This window comes from Pan troglodytes, chromosome 7 (assembly GCF_028858775.2).
Source record: "Pan troglodytes isolate AG18354 chromosome 7, NHGRI_mPanTro3-v2.0_pri, whole genome shotgun sequence".
In the NCBI taxonomy this organism is placed as follows: domain Eukaryota; kingdom Metazoa; phylum Chordata; class Mammalia; order Primates; family Hominidae; genus Pan; species Pan troglodytes.
The window spans coordinates 154,818,943-154,835,736 of record NC_072405.2 but is presented as its reverse complement, the minus strand read 5'-3'; the positions used below and the strand labels follow the sequence as shown (position 1 = coordinate 154,835,736).

Below are 16,794 nucleotides of genomic sequence, written 5' to 3'. Positions count from 1 at the left end.
CTCGCGACGGCCGCCCCCACGGCCCGGCTCCCACGGCTGGAAGGCGAGCGCGGGGACGGGGGTACTAGAAACAGGTGCCCGCGGCCGCACCTGGAGACCCGCCGTTTCTCACGGCGCCGCCCGGCGCGCCCCAACCCCTACACCGCGGACACCGGGCTGAGAACGCCCACGGCTCCCGCGACCCTTCTCTCGGAATCCCTCCCACCCTCCGCGTAGTCCCCCACCGCTCCGGTTTCGCGGATCCTTCAACACGCCGGGGTTCTCCTTCCCCTCCCTGCAGCCCCGCCCATCTCAGCCCCGCCCAGACCCCCCACTCCTCGCAGCCCCGCCCAAACCCCTTCCCTTGCAGCCTCGCCCAGGCTCCTCCCCTCTCGGTCCCTCTCAGTCTCGCCCAGACCCCTCTCCTCGCAGCCCCGCCCAGGCCCCGCCCAGACCCCCATCGCATCCTCGCCCAGGCCCCGCCCCACCCAGGCCCCGCCCCACCCAGGCCCCCTCCCTCTCAGACCCGCCGCTCTCAGCCCCGCCTAAACCTTATCTCCCTCAGCCCCGCCCAGACCCCCCCTCCCCTCGCAGCCCCGCCCAGACCCCGCCCCTCGCAGCCCCGCCCCGGCCCTTCTCCCCTCATCACGCTCCTTCCAAACCACTATGCCCACGCACGCACCCACCCAAACAGAGCGTTTTCTGGTCCCCGAGCTCCTCCCGACCCCACCCGCTCCTACGGCCTCCAACCGGCCCCCCCCAGGTCTCGACCCCCCCACCCAGGCCTCGACCCTCTCCCCCCCCAGCCGCTCTAGCCCCGCCCGGCCGCTCTAGCCTCCGCTCCTCTCGCTGGTGGAGGTTCCCGACCGCGCTCGCTCCCGCAACTGGAGGCACGGCAGAAGAGGAAGGGCCGACGGCGGTGGGCGGTGCGTTGCGCAGTCTCGGGCCTCCCGCTCGCCGCTGCGTTGGGACCGCGCAGCCCGGTAACTGCGCACGGCTGGCCTCCCGGAGTCCTGCGCCGTCGCTCCTTCTGGACCCGGGTTCCCAGGACAACGCCTCCCGGAACGCAGGGAGCAGGCCGAGGCCGCCGCGTGGGCCTGCAGCGCCTCGCCGCTCTCTCTTCCCCAGGCCCGCACTCCCACTTGGGCTCCAGGGCCCCAGGGCTGACGTTCCCCCCAGCTTAGACCCTGAGTCGTTTTCCCCCGTTTCCCGGCTGAATTAGGTTCTTCTTCTCCACAGGTGTGTGCAGTGGCCTCAGGGATCCGGAAAGTCTAGGAATGAACTTCTAACATCCAGTAATGGGGACCTGGAACCTGGGTGTACTAGAGTGCCGCGCGTAGGGCTCCAGATCGCTGGCTTCTGCGCTTTCTTCCTCTCCAAAGTTGAGTATCTCCTATCTGTGTCCTCATACATACTACCGCCTGAGGTGCCATGGCCCCCAAGCCGGGGGCCGAGTGGAGCACAGCCCTGTCCCATCTGGTGCTGGGAGTGGTGTCTCTGCACGCAGCCGTGAGCACAGCCGAGGTGAGTACACTGGGGCTGAGCAGGGGCGCATCCCCATACCTCCCAAACCCCAAGGACCTAGTTTCCTGAATTAGAGAGAGGTTGGTGGGAAGTACGTCTAAGACCAGGTCTCCATGGAAGCCCCAAACCCTTTCCTGTTTAAAAGGGTGGCCCCGGCCTCTTTTTCCCACGTGTTCTCCCTTCCCTGTGTTGACAGGCAAGTCGAGGGGCTGCTGCTGGCTTCCTGCTCCAGGTCTTGGCTGCCACCACCACGCTGGCCCCAGGGCTGAGCACACATGAAGACTGCCTTGCTGGAGCCTGGGTGGCCACCGTCATCGGCCTTCCCCTTCTGGCCTTCGATTTCCACTGGGTGAATGGGGACCGCTCCTCTGCCAACCTGCTCCTGGGAGGAGGCATGGTGCTGGCAGTGGCTGGCGGCCACCTCGGCCCTGAGGGCCGCTCTGTGGCTGGTCAGGCAATGCTGTTGGTGGTCGCAGTGACCATCCTCATTGTTGCTGTCTTCACGGCCAACACTTATGGGATGTGGGGGGGGGCGATGCTGGGTGTGGCAGGCCTCCTGAGCCGGCTGGAGGAGGACAGGCTGCTGCTGCTACCGAAGGAGGATGTCTGTCGCTGGGCCCTGGCTGTAGGCAGCTGGGCTTACTGCCGGGCCCTGCATACACAGCGCCTCCAGTGGGAGTGACAGTTGGATACAGCCAGGCAGGGTTTCTGCCCTGCCGAACACTTTCCCTCCCACCTGCCTGCTCCTGGCGCCTTCTCCCCTAGGGGTAGACTCTTCTGCCTACTGCAGTGGGCTTGCTGCACATTGACTGGTCAGGGGCAGAGTCTGGGTGCTGTCCTTTGGCCACGTGTGGGGACTTGTCTAGACCAGAATGAAAGGGACAGGGTCCCAGACACGTTTGGGGGTCCTGATTCTGGGCTGGACATGGTTGTGGATCCAGAGAAGAGGCCTAGTCTCCAATAAATCTTAGGAATTTTGCAGGAATATGGAATCTGCCCATTTTTGAGAGGGATTGAGGGATCTTTCAGTGAGCTTCCTAAGGCCCCTCAGGACAGTAGTCAGTTACCCTGACAGGGTATGTGCTGAAACTAGGATGGGGTCTCGTGCAGCCCGGCCTCCTTTTGACTATTGTCAGGAAGACCCCTGGGCTGAGAAGACATAGCCCTGGGCCCTTACTCTCCTGGGACATGGTGGAGTTCCAGATATCCTGGCCTGGCCTGGCAGGTGGCCCTCTGGGGCAGTGACCTTCAAGAACTGACGAGTAGGGTGGAGGCAGGGGAGGGCTGTACCACAGGCGTTTCGAGAAACGCATATCCTTCCCAGAGCTGATTCGCCCTCCTGTGTACCTCCGGCCTGTGGAAGCCAGCCCTATTCCCTAATACCTTCGTTTTCCTCAGTGGACCCCTTCAGCCTCCAACCCCAGGGTTAGAGGGGGTTCGGACGAGCAGAGGATTAGATTCCGGTGGGTTAGGGGTCTGGAGTCCCCTCTCCTGGAAGTCTCTCCGCTTGCTCCTGTGGAGACCTAAGGGGTCCCGCACCCGACAGAGAGGGGTGGCCGGCGGGATTTTTCACTTGTGTCCTTCCCCTGCGGGGAAGGGGGCGAGAGCCCCTAACACAAGCCTGAGTCTTGGGGGACAAAGACACAGGCACACCCCGCCGTAGGGGTCGGCGGCCGCCACTGGCTCGTGGAGCGTGGGTGCCGCGCCGGCGCCACAGCTCGCGTGGGCCTCCCTGCCCCCAGGTGCGAGTCCCTCCGCGACTCTCGCAGGCCGCGCCCCCTCCCCGCCCACCTTCTGCAGGGGCGGGCCTTCGGGGGCCCTCGCTCTCCCATTGGCTCTAGTCCCTGAGCTTTCTTGCCCCAAGCGGCGCTCCCATTGGCCCCGCGTGGGGCTCACGTGACGGGGAAGACGAGGGGGTGGTGGCGGCGGGGCGGGGGGAAGCGCACAGCGAAAACAAAGATGGCGGCCGTGCCGGGGTCGGTGGCCGCGGCGGCTGTGGGGCTACGCGCGGGCCGGGCCTACTGAGGCGGCGGCGCAGGGAGCGGGGCTGCGGGTTCGCGGCGGCGGCGGCAGGAGAGCGGCGGGAGCGCGCGGCGCCCCTAACTTCTAGTCGGGGGAGCGCGGCGGCATCCGCCTGCCGGGCCGGCCGGCCGCTATGTCCGGCGCCGAGGAGGCCGGCGGGGGCGGCCCGGCCGCGGGGCCCGCGGGCTCCGTGCCGGCCGGGGTCGGGGTCGGGGTCGGGGTCGGAGCCGGGCCCGGGGCGGCCGCCGGGCAGGCGGCGGCGGCGGCTCTGGGCGAGGCGGCGGGGCCTGGGCTCCCGGACGAGGCGGGCTTGGCGGGCGCCCGGCAGCTACAGCTGCAGGAGGCGGCCGGCGACCCCGACGCGCCGCCCAAGAAGCGGCTGCGGGCAGCCGAGGCGGCCGAGGCGGCGGCGGCGGCGGCGGCGGCCGGCAGCGGGAAACTGGAGGAGCGGCTCTACTCGGTGCTGTGCTGCACCGTGTGCCTGGACCTGCCCAAGGCCTCCGTGTACCAGGTAGGGCCGCCGGCCGACCCCGACCCGGCCCAGCCCGGGGCTGCAGCCCCCGCCGCGGGGCCCCAGGATCCGCGTCTCCTCGGAGGCCAGGCCTGCGGGGCCCGGCGGCCGGGAACCCTCTCCGGCCCTTACAGCCACTTCCTCGCCCAGCGGGGCTCCAGCGGCTGCTCCGAAGCTCCTCGTTGTCTTTCTCTCAGGGTTTTATTTTCCGCTCGGGACCCCCCTTTTCTGTTTTCTGATCCACGTTACTTCCCGATCTAAATCGCTTGTGTTCCGCTTACCTCTCTCTTCTCTTTTCTAGACTTCCCCACGGTCCCCTGAACTCTCTCCCAACCCACAGCCCCAAACTGACCCTTAGCCCGCAACTGCTACCCGCAACCCACCCGGTCCCAAGCTCCCTGGGCTCAGAGTCCTGTGCTCGAGAGCTCCTTCCCCATTCTTCCGGCAGCCACACCCCCGAGTTTGTCCCTCCACTCCTGAACATCCTATGGACGCCTCCTTTTCTACTCTCCTGGGTGGAAGAATCCTTTCTCTTGGTCCATTTCCACTTCATCCTGAAGAACAGTAAGGAGAGGGGATTGCTGCTTGTCGGGATGAACCATTTGCAACAAGCCCCACAGTTTGGGTACCTTCTTCAGTCCCAGCCAAACCCCACATCCAGCTGGACTTGCCATGCCCCACGCTAGGCTCCTGCCCACCTCACCCAGGCCAGGCCAGGCTTCCTACGCAGCGAGTGCTCCAGGAGCCGGTCCACCCCTCCTCCCCCATCTTCACATCCGCATGGCAGTGGGACTCAGCCCTTAAGCAGCCTAGGGCTGTTAGGGTACCTGGCCCAGGTGGGTTTGACATGCCCTTTCCCAGGTAGCAGCAGGGACAAACTGGTTGACACCCAGAGGCAGAGTACAGTGTCCCCACCTTCCCTGTGTCTTTCCCTCCCTTTCAACTCCCCAGTCCCTGTGAGAAATGAAGCAGGTTCTCTGTCAGCTTTCTTTACACTTACAGGAGCTGGAAGTAGCTAATGGGGCCTTGTTTCCCTGCTTGTGTTTGAATTGGGGGCCTGGATGAGGAGCTACTTTTGTAGCAGGTGGTGTAGGGCTAGTCTAGGTTGCCATTTCCCCAAACTCTGGATCTCCCAAGTTCTTCTTGCTGTGGCATGACCTTGTCGGGAGGACCCCAGTGTGCCTGGGTGGGGAGAGGGCACTGGCTCTAACCCACCCTCCTGGGTGTCAGGCACCAGGGCCAGCTAGGGGAGCACTTTTCAGAGCCACTGGCTCCCAGAGTTAGCAGTTACTCCTTGGCTTTGGCAGTGCCTCAGCTTCCAAGATGTGCCCACTCTCCAGCTCCTTTTTCCTGGCTCACAACCTTCGATCCTCCCAGGCGGAAGAACTCTCCTTTTTTTTGAGACGGAGTCTCACTCTGTCACCCAGGCTGGAGTGAAGTGCCACAATCTCTGCTCACTGCAACCTCCGCCTTCCGGGTTCAAGCAATTCTCCCTACCTCAGCCTCCCGAGTAGCTGGGATTACAGGCGCCTGCCACCATGCCCGGCTGTTTTTGTATTTTTTAGTAGAGACGGGGTTTCGCCATGTTGGCCAGGCTGGTCTCGAACTCCTGACGTTGGGTGATCCGCCTGCCTCGGCCTTCTGAAGTGCTGAGAGTACAGGCATGAGCCACTGCGCTTGGCCAGAACTTTTTCTTGGATCTCGAGGGAGACTCCAACAAGCCAAGCCAATGGTGTGAGGCCACGGGGGAACAGGGAAGTCTGCTTGTCTCCCCATTGGTGGGTGGGCTGGAGCTGGAGCTGGAGCTGGTGGTGATGGGCCACATGGTACTGGTCCCTGGTGCACTGCATCCCCCATCTAGACTGGCCTGGCACAGAGTGATGGCTCTGCTTCTGACCGGAGCTCCTGGTGACCAGGCCTCTGAGCCTAGCTGGTTCAAACCGGCCTGCACTGTGCAGAGTGGAGTTCTGCTCTGGGCGGCCAGAGGCAGGGAGCTGAACAGGTGTAATGGAGACCGAAGGCGCTGGGGCTGCCCTGGCTGGTGGCCCTCCCTGGCCTGGGGGCTCTGCTTAGTGACTTCCCTGGGAACAGAGCAGCTGAGCGAGGAGTGCTGTGGGCACAGGCCTCCCTGAATGCTGCCAAGAACACCTCCGGGGGGTGGCTCTCTGCTGTGAGTGGTGCCCCTGGAAGGTCAACACAGACCTGGAGACCTGGGCTCTGGCCTGCTCTGCTCCCTGGAGAATCTGGGCACAGATGGTGTGGGCCCCCACATGCTGCCTTCTGCGTGTCCCTGGTTGGGCCCATGCTGGCCATCACCCCAGCTTGGGTTCAGTCTACCATATTCTACTAGCCTTCCTTGGTGACCACGTTGATTGGCTGTCTCGAGCCAGCCAGTGTCAGGAAGGCAGCAGGTTCCACCCTCTGTTCCTGCTAGAACGCTTTTCCTGACCCCAGCAGAACACATGGCTCAGGGTGGGCACCAGCCAAGCTGGGGGCTGACTTAGACAGTCCCCGACTCTGGTGAGGAGAAGAGGGGAGTGGCCATGCTGAGCCTTGTGTGTTGTCCCTGGCACTGGGGCTGTGGGGGACAACTCCATGGGCCTCTGGAGTTGGCTGGGTCCTCAGTAACTCGAGAGCTTGTCATCCAGATACCAGATGCCACCAGTGCTGGCAGGGAAGCCTCGGGTGGTGCCCCAGGTCTGAGCCCTTGGGCCTGCAGGGCCAGCTGACCCACGGGCCTGTGCCCGTACGATGATGCCTCGCAGGCTGGGAAACCTGCTTGGGTGTCAGACTGAGGCCCTCATGCAAAAGGTTTCCGCCACCGCCGAGTCCTGCCTCACGTCAGGTTGGGGCTGCAGCCAGTACAGCAAGACTCAGCTTTTATATTCTCTGTGTGGGTGTTAGATATGTTCTGGGGGACTGGCCTGACAAGGTGTGCAGCCACCTTCTGGAGTCTCAGGTGGGTGGCAGGAGGGCTGGTGGGGCAGCAGGGACACCTGTGCAGGAGCTTCTGGCCTGACCAGGCCACGCAGGTGGTCAGGTCGTTCCTGCCGGCTCCCTGCTCTGCAGCCCGAGGGCAGTGTGGCCTGTTGGCACCTCTGCCCATGGGGCACCTCCTCTGGGAAGAGACAGCCTCAGCGGTGCCCGGGACGTTGCAGTTGCAGCCTCATCCCTGACTTCTCTCCCTCCATTTTGGCCCTTCAGACGAGGCCCAGTGTGATGCTGCATAAGACAGACCTGGCCCTGACCCTTCCTGCTGCTGTCAGATGAGGCCCTGGGCCTTGGTGCTGGCACCTGGAGGAAGGGACTGTGCATTGTTCCCACCCCTCATGGGGCATTCTTAAGGCAAAAACAAGCTCACTCGGGTGTAAGGGCCGGGCAGGGGCCTCTCACAGATGTGGTCCAGCCGCTCCCTCTAACTCGGCCCTGCACAGTGCCCCGCCACTCCCATGCCCTCCTGCCTGAGGTGTCCTCTCCCTGCCCCTGCCCACCTCTTGGGCCCGGCAGAGGCAGCGCCCCCACTTTGAGACTTTGTTCTCTCCTTGCTACAAGGATCCCCTCCTGCCCCATCTGACCAGGGTGTGTCCACTCTGTTCTGTGGGTGGGTTGGTGTGTGCCGTGGCCCTCCCGCCTGTAGCGCCCATGTCTCTATGCCACATGTTGACAGTCCATTGATAACAGCCCAGGAAGCAGAGGTGGCTCCTCTCTGCCCAAGCCCCACACCCCCAACCAGCCCAACAGTGTGCAGTCCTGTGGGGGTGGAGTCACCATCCACATGTCCAAGGAGCTTCGGGCCCCTCTTCCCCAGTCTCCTGGGCAGCAGTACAGGACTGCAGCTGACTCGCTCTTTGAGGTGAGGAAAGTGGCAGAAAACATCTTTGTAAATACGTCTGCTTAGGTATCTAAAACACAGGAGCAAGGAAGATGTTCTGGAATCTCTGGCTAGTTGGAATTTTTGTTTTCTGTGGTGGTTATCATTTGAGTTACTTTTAGATCTAAGCAGCCTTGTTCTGAATGTGGGCCCGACTCTGGGGATTGATTGGCCACCGTTTGAGGTCTGACAGCAGTAGCAGGTGAGGGACTTCAAATCCAGCCTGGGTGGAGGGTTCGAGTCCTAGCTTCACGCTTAACAGCTGTGCGGCCTTGGACAACGTGCCGGTCCCTCTCAGACCCATGTTTGATTCGGGAGGTTAGGGGCCGAGCACGCGGGGTGCGTGGGGTGTGCCCTGAAGGACCATTGGCCCTGGTGAGGCCTTGCCTGCATGTGGATGGCAGAGGAAGGGGGACCTCCAACTGGCTGAGCAGCGCTTTTGGGGTTTGTGCCACAGGGAAGCCCTTCGGCTGCATTTTGGCTCTGACGACCTCTGTCAAGGGCCTGTGGGTCCCTGACCCCTGGGTGAGCGAGGGCACTGCTGCCATGGGCCTGGGCACTGTGCCATCCTCCAGTGGGAAACAGGAGGTCCCCAGGGTCTGAGAGAACCATGCAGTCCAGGTGTGAAAGGGGTCCTACGAGGTCAGCTGACCATAGAGACCTTGGGACCACCAGGAAATCGTGGGGGCCCTTGGCCAGGGGATGGGGTCAGGGCTCCTTGAGCCTGTTCCGCCCATCCAGCTCCCCTTTAACCCCAGGGAAGAAGTAGCTCAGGTGGAGACCCTGGGTCTGCATGGGGGTCACGTGAGCTGCCTGTAGCCAGCAGGGGGGAGGGCTGGGTGCTGTCCTGAGGATGCAGGTGCAAATGGCCATTTCTGGGCCACCTGTGTGTATCAGCATCTGCAGAGGGGCCTGGGGTCTGGCTCCTGGGGTTGGCAGCCCCAGGGGCTCTGCCATGGCTGCCCAAGGTGGTGATATTTCCTCTCTGCCTGTTGGGTGTGGGGCAGTGCCACCCTGTCCCATCCCACCTCATCAGCACAGAATGAAGCTGGTCCTATACTCATCACCTGTGCACATGAGGAAACTGAGGCCCCAAGAGGGGAGCCCAAGGTCATATTACTGGGGACCTGTGGGCTGGCGTCTGAGCCCAGCACTGTGGCTTCAAGCCCACATCTGCCCTAGGAGGGCCCAGGAGGCCCTGTGATGTCAATACCCTGTGATGTCATTCCCGTGCTGTCACCACATGATGTCATCCCCTGTGGTATCACCTCTGTGATGTCAATACCTCTTTTAATGTCATCCCCATGGTGTCATTCCCCCCATGATGTCAGTCCCCCATGATGTCAGTTTCCCACGATGTCATCCCCTGTAATGTCATCCCCCGTGATGTCATTCCCCCATGATGTCAGTGTGATGTCATCTCTGTGATGTCATTCCGTGATGTCACCCCCCATGATGCCATTCCCCTGCAATGTCATGCCCCTGTGATGTCATCCCCCCGTGTGATGCCAGTCTCCCATGATGTCCCCCCTGTGATGTCATTCATGTGACATCATCCTGTGATGTCTCCCCCATGATGTCATTCCCCATGTGATGTCAATTTCCCACGATGTCACCCCTCTGACATCATCCTCTGTGATGTCTCGCCCATGATGTCATCCCCCATGGCGTCATTGTTCGTCGTGGGGGTTTGTGGGATCCCCTCCTCTCCCCTCCCTTGGGGTCTTCCTGGCTGGTGGGGAGAGGTGGCCTGGCCTGGGTGCCGCAGCAGCTGCTCTGGAAGGTGCCCGGGCTCTTGGGGGCCTTGGCCCACGCCATCCCCTGGACTGTGCGGCGCCCTCCAGGGCCCAGCTTCTGTTGGGTGTTGGGCACAAGTCAGAATCAAGTGCATCTGGCCAGATGCTGCCAGGGCCAAGGATGCAGCTGCCTGTGGCCTGGCCTTGGTGTAGAGCCAGAGTCTTGCGCAGGGGCTGAGGGGACCCAGATGGTGGGGAGGCTCCGGAGCATGTGACCGGGGACCGTCCTGCTGTGGACAGACCTCCTGGGCTGAGTGTTGGTCGGGCCCGGGCCATGCACCTAGAGGATGTCTCTTGACCAGTGGGGAGGGTCTGGGGGTGAGTGTGGCTGTGTCCCTTGGCTACTGGGCCAGTGTGGTCCAGGGCACTCTAGGGACTCCCTGTGTTCTGACTTGAATGGAGCTATTGGGGCTGAAGGGGCAGTGGCCCTGTGTCTCCTCAGAGCTTGCAGGTCCTCTTGGAGGCCCAGAGAGAGCCAGAGGAGGGCAGGGTCACTGCTGCCTCCTCATGGTATGGAATTGACTGAGCCCATGCTGGGATCTGGAGGCCCCAAAGGAATGAGGCCTGTGGCCAGGGGCCGGCCCAGGAGCTGGGGTGGCTTTTGGGGGAGAGGCCCGCAGTGCTGGGAGGTAAGTGGTGATGTGCTTGGCAGCCTCAGTGCTCCCTTAGGAGGGTCTAGGACCCCACCTCGAATCTTCCTGGGCTATGCAGAGCCAGGAAGAGAGGCCAGGTGGCCTTGGTGGGTGGGATTAGATGCTCCAGCCCTGCCTGGAACTCCCTTGGGGGTCGGGCCACAGCCAAGAAGAGTGCTGTCTTGCCTGTGCTAAGGCCACTGTACATGCAGAGCTGGACCCAGAACCTCGTCCAAGGCCCCCGGCAGTCTCACCAGGAGGTGTTTAGAGCTGGCCACGTGGAGTGGCATACCTCCGGGGGGCGGGGGGGCTGTGAGAGGACAGTGGTGTGGGCCCTTGGTCTGTGCCTCCCACGGGACAGCTGCTTCAATAGCATCTGTGCCCCCTCCTGCCCGTAGTCCACCCACCACTGACCCCTGGACTTGGCTGGCGGATTTTCACACCTTCTTCTGGGGGCAGGTCTCAGCTTGTCCCCAACCCAGTCAGAGCCAGTCTCACTCCCTGCCTCAGGCAACTGTGTATGTTTTAATTTTTATTTATTTATGTACTCATGAGATAGAGTCTCACTCTGTCTCCCAGGCTGGAGTGCAGTGGCACCATTTCGGCTCACTGCAACCTCCACCTCCCGGGTTCAAGCCATTCTCCTGCCTCAGCCTCCTGAGAAGCTGAGATTACAGGCGCTCGCCACCATGCATGGCTAATTTTTGTATTTTTAGTAGAGATGGGGTTTCACCATGTTGGCCAGGCTGGTCTTGAACTCCTAACCTCAGGTGACCTGCCTGCCTCGGCCTTCCAAAGTGCTGGGATTACAGGCATGAGCCACCGCCTGTAATTTTAATTTTTAACCAAACTGAGAATTTGAGGATTGAATGCATGTAACGGGTGGTGTTCATGTGGATGTGGATTCCATGAAAGAGGGCTTTGTCCTCACTGTCGGTTCTCCACACGTAGGTCCTTTGACTCAGCAGACCTTAGGCCTAGTCTGACAGCTCCTTAGCTTGGGGTGCACAGGCAGCTGAAGCAGTAGGATGGCAGCTCAGACTTCCCAGGGCCCCACGTGTGCAGGGCTGGCCTCCCAGCACCACCAGGCAGGGCCGGCCTCCGAGCACCACCAGGCAGGGCCCTGTGAGTGTCCCCTCCCTGACACACACCTTGTAGAGAGGCTGGGCCTGGGCAGGCCGCTCTGCTGCACCACATCCCATTCTCAAGAGGGTCCCAGGTCCCAAAGGAAGCCTGTAGCCCAGTGGCTTTCTGGAGGTTTGCATGGCTGGCAAGCCTGGGCCGGCTGCTGGAGAGGCATCAGGACAGGAGCAACTCTGCTGACTGCTCCCCTCAGCGAGCTCTAAGAGTCTTTGGGTGGGAGGCACATCACATCCCTGTCACTCCTGGCTGGCCCTGGAATGCCTCAGCCCACACACCCCACTCCAGCCAGGGCTGTGGGAACTGTGTCTGCTCAGGTACAAAAGGCTTTGTTTGTTCTTGGACCTCTTGGTTCTGGTCTGGGCTTCCCGCCTCCCATGCTGTGAGCCCCCATGGGCTGGGACCGCAGCTTGCCATGTGTCTCTCAGTGGCACCAAGTGGACGCTCGAGGCTTATGTTGAGGGAGTGAGAGCCAGGATGGGCCACTGGGCGTGCTGGGAGCCCACACAGGCAGGGAGCCCAGCGGGAGGTGCCCTGCTCCTGCCAGCCCCGGTTACCCCAGCAGGCTCGGCACCCACTCAGAGCCCCCACTTCCGCTCCCCAGGCACTCCCCGTGTGCCTACCTGCCCTTGTCCTGGGCCAGCTTGGCTCCTGCCTCCCAGCTCTGAGGAGGCCTCTGCAGGTAGCCGACCTCCCTGGACGAGGGGGCAGCTGCCTCCTCTCACCTGGGCTCACCCTGAGCCAAGTCCTCTCAACCCAGGATAAATGGCCTTTCTGAAGGCCCAGAGAGCATGCCTGCCCCAGTGTAGGAGCTGCATCCGCTCCCCACCTGACAGTGATGGCCAAGAGCCCAGTGTTCCTGGAGGGCTCCCAAACTCTGGACCTGTAGGGGGGTCAGGGCAGTCGCTGGTCCCTAAGAGAAAAGCCTGACCCTCGGCCCCAGGTGGCTGAACCCGTCACTGCCAGGGCGAGCTGTCACCTCTGTGAGCTGATGAGGCCTTGCTTTTAGGACCTCTAATCTCTGCAAGAACCCAAGCTGGCTCTGCCTGTTTCTCCTGAGCAGCTCGCAGTATTCACCACACTCCAGCACGACTCGGGACAGGCACGTGCGCCCCTCTGCACCAGCTGGAGTCCCTCAGGACACCTGGCTGGAGCTGACGGGCATGGGCGGGTGTGTGCGAGCATGAGCCCGCAGGTCTGTGAGCTTCGTCTCCCTTTCCTTCTTCGCAGTGTACTAATGGTCACTTGATGTGCGCTGGCTGTTTTATCCACCTACTAGCAGATGCCCGGCTGAAGGAGGAGCAGGCCACGTGCCCCAATTGTCGTTGTGAGATCAGTAAGAGCCTCTGCTGCCGGAACCTGGCCGTGGAGAAAGCCGTGAGCGAGCTGCCTTCAGAGTGTGGCTTCTGCCTGCGCCAGTTTCCCCGCTCCCTCCTGGAGAGGCACCAGAAAGAGGAATGCCAGGACAGGTAACTGAGGGTCAGGGGCTTAGCCTTACAGGCGGGGCCCAGGACTGCTGGGAGCCCACCCTGGTGCAGCAGGGCCCTGTGCAGGGTGGTCTGGCTGTCTCTGCTGCCTGGGCCTTGGGGACCACCTGTGTAGCCCAGTGACGGCCCTGTGGGAGGGTGCCTGCACAGGATGGGGACAGGTGGGTTTTGCACCCAGTTGTTATCCGGACATGAGCCTAGCCTTCCAGCGCTCTTTGTGGCTGTGGGGGAGCCCCTTGAAGGGCCCAGGACAGTGTGTCCAATGCAGGACCTCAGGGAGCTTGGTGTGAGGGTACACTGCCCATGGCTACCCATCCAGTGGAGGCAGCCACCAAGTCTCCTGCAGTGAGGCTGTGCAGGACCACCACTGCCAAACAGAGGAGAGAACCACGCCACGGTGCGGGGCACACAGGCTCAAGCTTGCACTCTTCCTTCCCCTCTCTCTCCCTTTTTCTGCCTGTCTCCTTTCTGTCCACATGCTGCCACTCTGACCTCATCCTGTGGGGTGGGCTCACAGTTACGTGTGTCCTGCAGGAAGGGGTTCTTAGCTGGATGGAAGCCACATGGAAGGACAGCTTGTTGCAGCCTCCTGTTCGGGGCTCAGTCTGTGAGTGATGTACCTGCCTCCCCCAGGGTAACCCAGTGCAAGTACAAACGCATCGGCTGCCCATGGCACGGCCCCTTCCATGAGCTGACGGTGCACGAGGCTGCGTGCGCCCACCCGACCAAGACAGGCAGTGAGCTGATGGAGATCCTGGATGGGATGGACCAGAGCCACCGCAAGGAGATGCAGCTGTACAACAGCATCTTCAGCCTGCTCAGCTTTGAGAAGATTGGCTACACAGGTGAGGCGCCCCGCCGCCTGCTGCATGCCACACAGGTGTGGGTTGGGGGGCTGGCAGCCAGGAGTCTGGGGGCAGCAGGCTCTGGGCACTGGGCACTGACGGCGCCGGACAGCCGGGCTCTGGACAAGCTCCCGGTGGACAGGTGGACACCTCGGTCGAGAAGACAGGCCGGAGACTGAGTGGAAGGAGGGGCCGAGGCAGACCCCAGGTGCACACCTGTGTGGCTCTCACAGCAGCCCCGCCCACCTGTCCTCCCCACCCTGGCTTCACCACCCCCGCAAGGTGGCATCTCACTGTGGGGCTCCAGAGCCTCAAGACAGTCAGGGTCTAACCAGAAAGTGGGCAGGTCTCAGGGGGCCTGGGAGCTAGGGGCCTGCCCCTCGGACCCTGGGGCAAGAAGAGCACCCTGCCGAGTGAGGTCCTACCTGCAGGCAGTCACTGCCCCGGCCATGGGCCTCTCAAGGCTGGCACGAAGCCATTCAGGGAGAGGGCTCCAGAACAAGCTGAGGGTGCCCGACTCAAACTGTAGAACCGGGAGTGGACACCCACAGACGCCCAGGCTGGATGCGTGCGCAGGCACACTGGATCTCGTGGCTCTCTGGGCCGCTGCCACCGCCTTTGAACGTGTCGGGGAGCAGGAGCCAGGCCAGAGCCTGGCCCAGAGGACAGCGAGAAGCACCTGTTGATGCTGGGGCCACTGGAGGAAGCTCCATCCCTCTACTCTCAGCCCACACCAGGCGGCCAGCTCAGAGCACCAGGCGTGGCGCAAGCAGGGTGGTCGTGGGCAGCCAGTCCCGCCCTGCTGCCTGGACTGTGCCCAGCGGGATGTGGGCCCGAGCAGGCCAGAGAGGCCGAGGGCCTGGGGTCTCTGCGGCAGCCACAGCCCGTGGTGAGTAGCAGCCTTAGCTGTCCTGGAGATACCGGGGCCTCGTGGAGTCTAGGCAGGCTGGGGCACTGTGGCTGCGGCCGTGGCCAGGTGAGAAGCCCCATTCGCGCAGGAAAGACTGGCCACCTGGGAACCCACGCCTCCACGGAGGGACTTGCCGGCCACAGGCTGTGGGCTACCCAAGAGGACTGTGCAGGCAGGGCTGCCTGCTGATTGGCAGCTCCGGATCAGGCCCGGTGCCTGCAGACCTGGTGCTCCCCTCGGGCAGGGCTGGGTGCCGCAGCCGCCTGCTGGCTTTTCTGGCAGCTCCTCTGTATCAGAACCAATAAAGTGCACTTGTTCTCGGAACCGCATCCTGTCTGTGTGTCTGCTTACCCCGCCCTGGGGGACACCCGGGGCTCGGGGCGGTGAGGGAGGCCAGCGTGGGTCGGGCACGCCTGGGGTGTGGCCTGACACGTGCAGCCTCTGGACTCTCCAGCTAATCCATGTTGATTCTGTTTGTGGTTGTTCCCCTCAAAGCTTGTGTGCACCTCCATTTGCCATAGTTGCGTTTGGCTTGCTTGTGACAAGCAGAGCCCGGTGTCCGGGTAAGTTGCCTTCCTCCCCGGCTGAGCCTGCCCTCGGCCTGGTCAGGGAAGGCATTGCTGCCCAGCCCTGCCCACACTAACAGCTGGCTCTTTCCGGCCCTGTCTGTCTCCACAGAGGTCCAGTTCCGGCCGTACCGCACAGACGACTTCATCACGCGCCTGTACTATGAGACGCCCAGGTTCACAGTGCTGAACCAGACGTGGGTCCTGAAGGCTCGAGTCAACGACTCGGAGCGTAACCCCAACCTGTCCTGCAAGCGTACGCTCTCCTTCCAGCTCCTCCTCAAGAGCAAGGTCACGGCACCGCTGGAGTGCTCCTTCCTGCTGCTCAAGGGCCCCTACGACGACGTGAGGATCAGCCCCGTCATCTACCACTTTGTCTTCACCAACGAGAGCAACGAGACGGACTACGTGCCACTGCCCATCATTGACTCCGTGGAGTGCAACAAGCTGCTGGCCGCCAAGAACATCAACCTGCGGCTCTTCCTGTTCCAGATACAGAAGTAGGGCGGGGCCTCAGGATGCCCGAGGAGCCCACGGGCGGCATCCCAGCACCGCTGCCCTGTCCACCTGGCTGGCAGCTGCTTCACAGGACTATCTGATCACTTTAGCAAAGGAGGAGAACAAATGAAGCCAATACAGGGCAAGTCTGCATGCGTGCGCGACGGGGCCCCCGCCTCCGGCTCACCCCCCCCCGACCCCTGCCTCCCCTCCTTCCGAGGGCCGCCAGAGGCTGGGCTGACCCGAAGAGGAGACGGTGCACCAGGTGCCCCGAGGCTCAGAGACGGTGGCAGCAAGGAGGCCGAGAGGCACAGCGACCCTGCCCCAGCCCTTCTGTGCAGTCAGGCGGCGGTGCTGCTCCTCCATCCCTGCGGGTTCCGGCCGGGCGCGGGGGCCTTGCTGACATCAGATGGGATATCCGAATATCTGATAGCAATTAAAAGGCAGCCTTGTTTCGTACTTTCTGTTTTGTTCGAGGGGAAGGCATGGCTGTGAATGGACAGCGTGGAGGCTTTGGTTTGGCCTGGGGGTCAGAGCCTGCCCCGCCCCCATCTGTGTGCCGGCACACGTCCCCCGAGGAAAGACTCAGAGACACTGCCTCCCCCTACACTCTGTCATGGGGTCTTGAGACTGAGGCTTGGGCAGGAAGATCCAGGTAGGGTCGGGGCTGCCCTGGCCAACCGGCCGCTCCCAGGGAGACAGGACTCAGCCACCAGGGCTCAGCAGGCATTTTCGGAAAGCAGGGTGAAATTGTCTCTTCCCAGGAAAAAGATTAAACTCCTTGCAGGCTCTTCGATAAGTTACACAATTTTAGTGAGAAAGAGTCTATTTACTGTAGATTCAGCCTTGAGGGCCCAGCGTCCCCAGGCTGTGTGGAAAGCTTGGGTCAGTGCTTGGGCGCCTGGCTGGGTGAGAGTCTGAGGGGTGTCCCCCATGCTGCTCTCGGGGTCCTGCTGCTGGCCCTGCATTCAGGGCTCGCTGCAGAGGTCAGAGGTTGGGCAGCCCAGCTTCTC

The 16,794-nt window shown here is 62.5% G+C and overlaps 1 protein-coding gene across 8 annotated transcripts; it reads left to right on the top strand.

Annotated features, from left to right (window-relative positions):
- The first annotated feature begins 3 nt into the window (after positions 1–3).
- Positions 4–16,240, top strand: CYHR1 (cysteine and histidine rich 1). 8 transcript variants are annotated; one of them, XM_054657088.2, is made up of 4 exons: positions 3,423–3,479; positions 12,706–12,944; positions 13,596–13,807; positions 15,396–16,240. In XM_054657088.2, exons 2-4 carry the CDS (start codon positions 12,724–12,726, stop codon positions 15,785–15,787), a joined length of 825 nt encoding a protein of 274 aa, XP_054513063.1. In that variant the 5' UTR covers positions 3,423–3,479; positions 12,706–12,723; the 3' UTR covers positions 15,788–16,240. The 8 variants fall into 8 exon arrangements, with proteins under 8 accessions (XP_024201155.1, XP_024201157.1, XP_054513062.1 ...); XM_024345386.2 differs by having other exon boundaries at positions 3,442–4,036; XM_063817492.1 differs by lacking the exon at positions 3,423–3,479 and adding an exon at positions 4,482–4,600.
- The last annotated feature ends 554 nt before the right edge of the window (positions 16,241–16,794 follow it).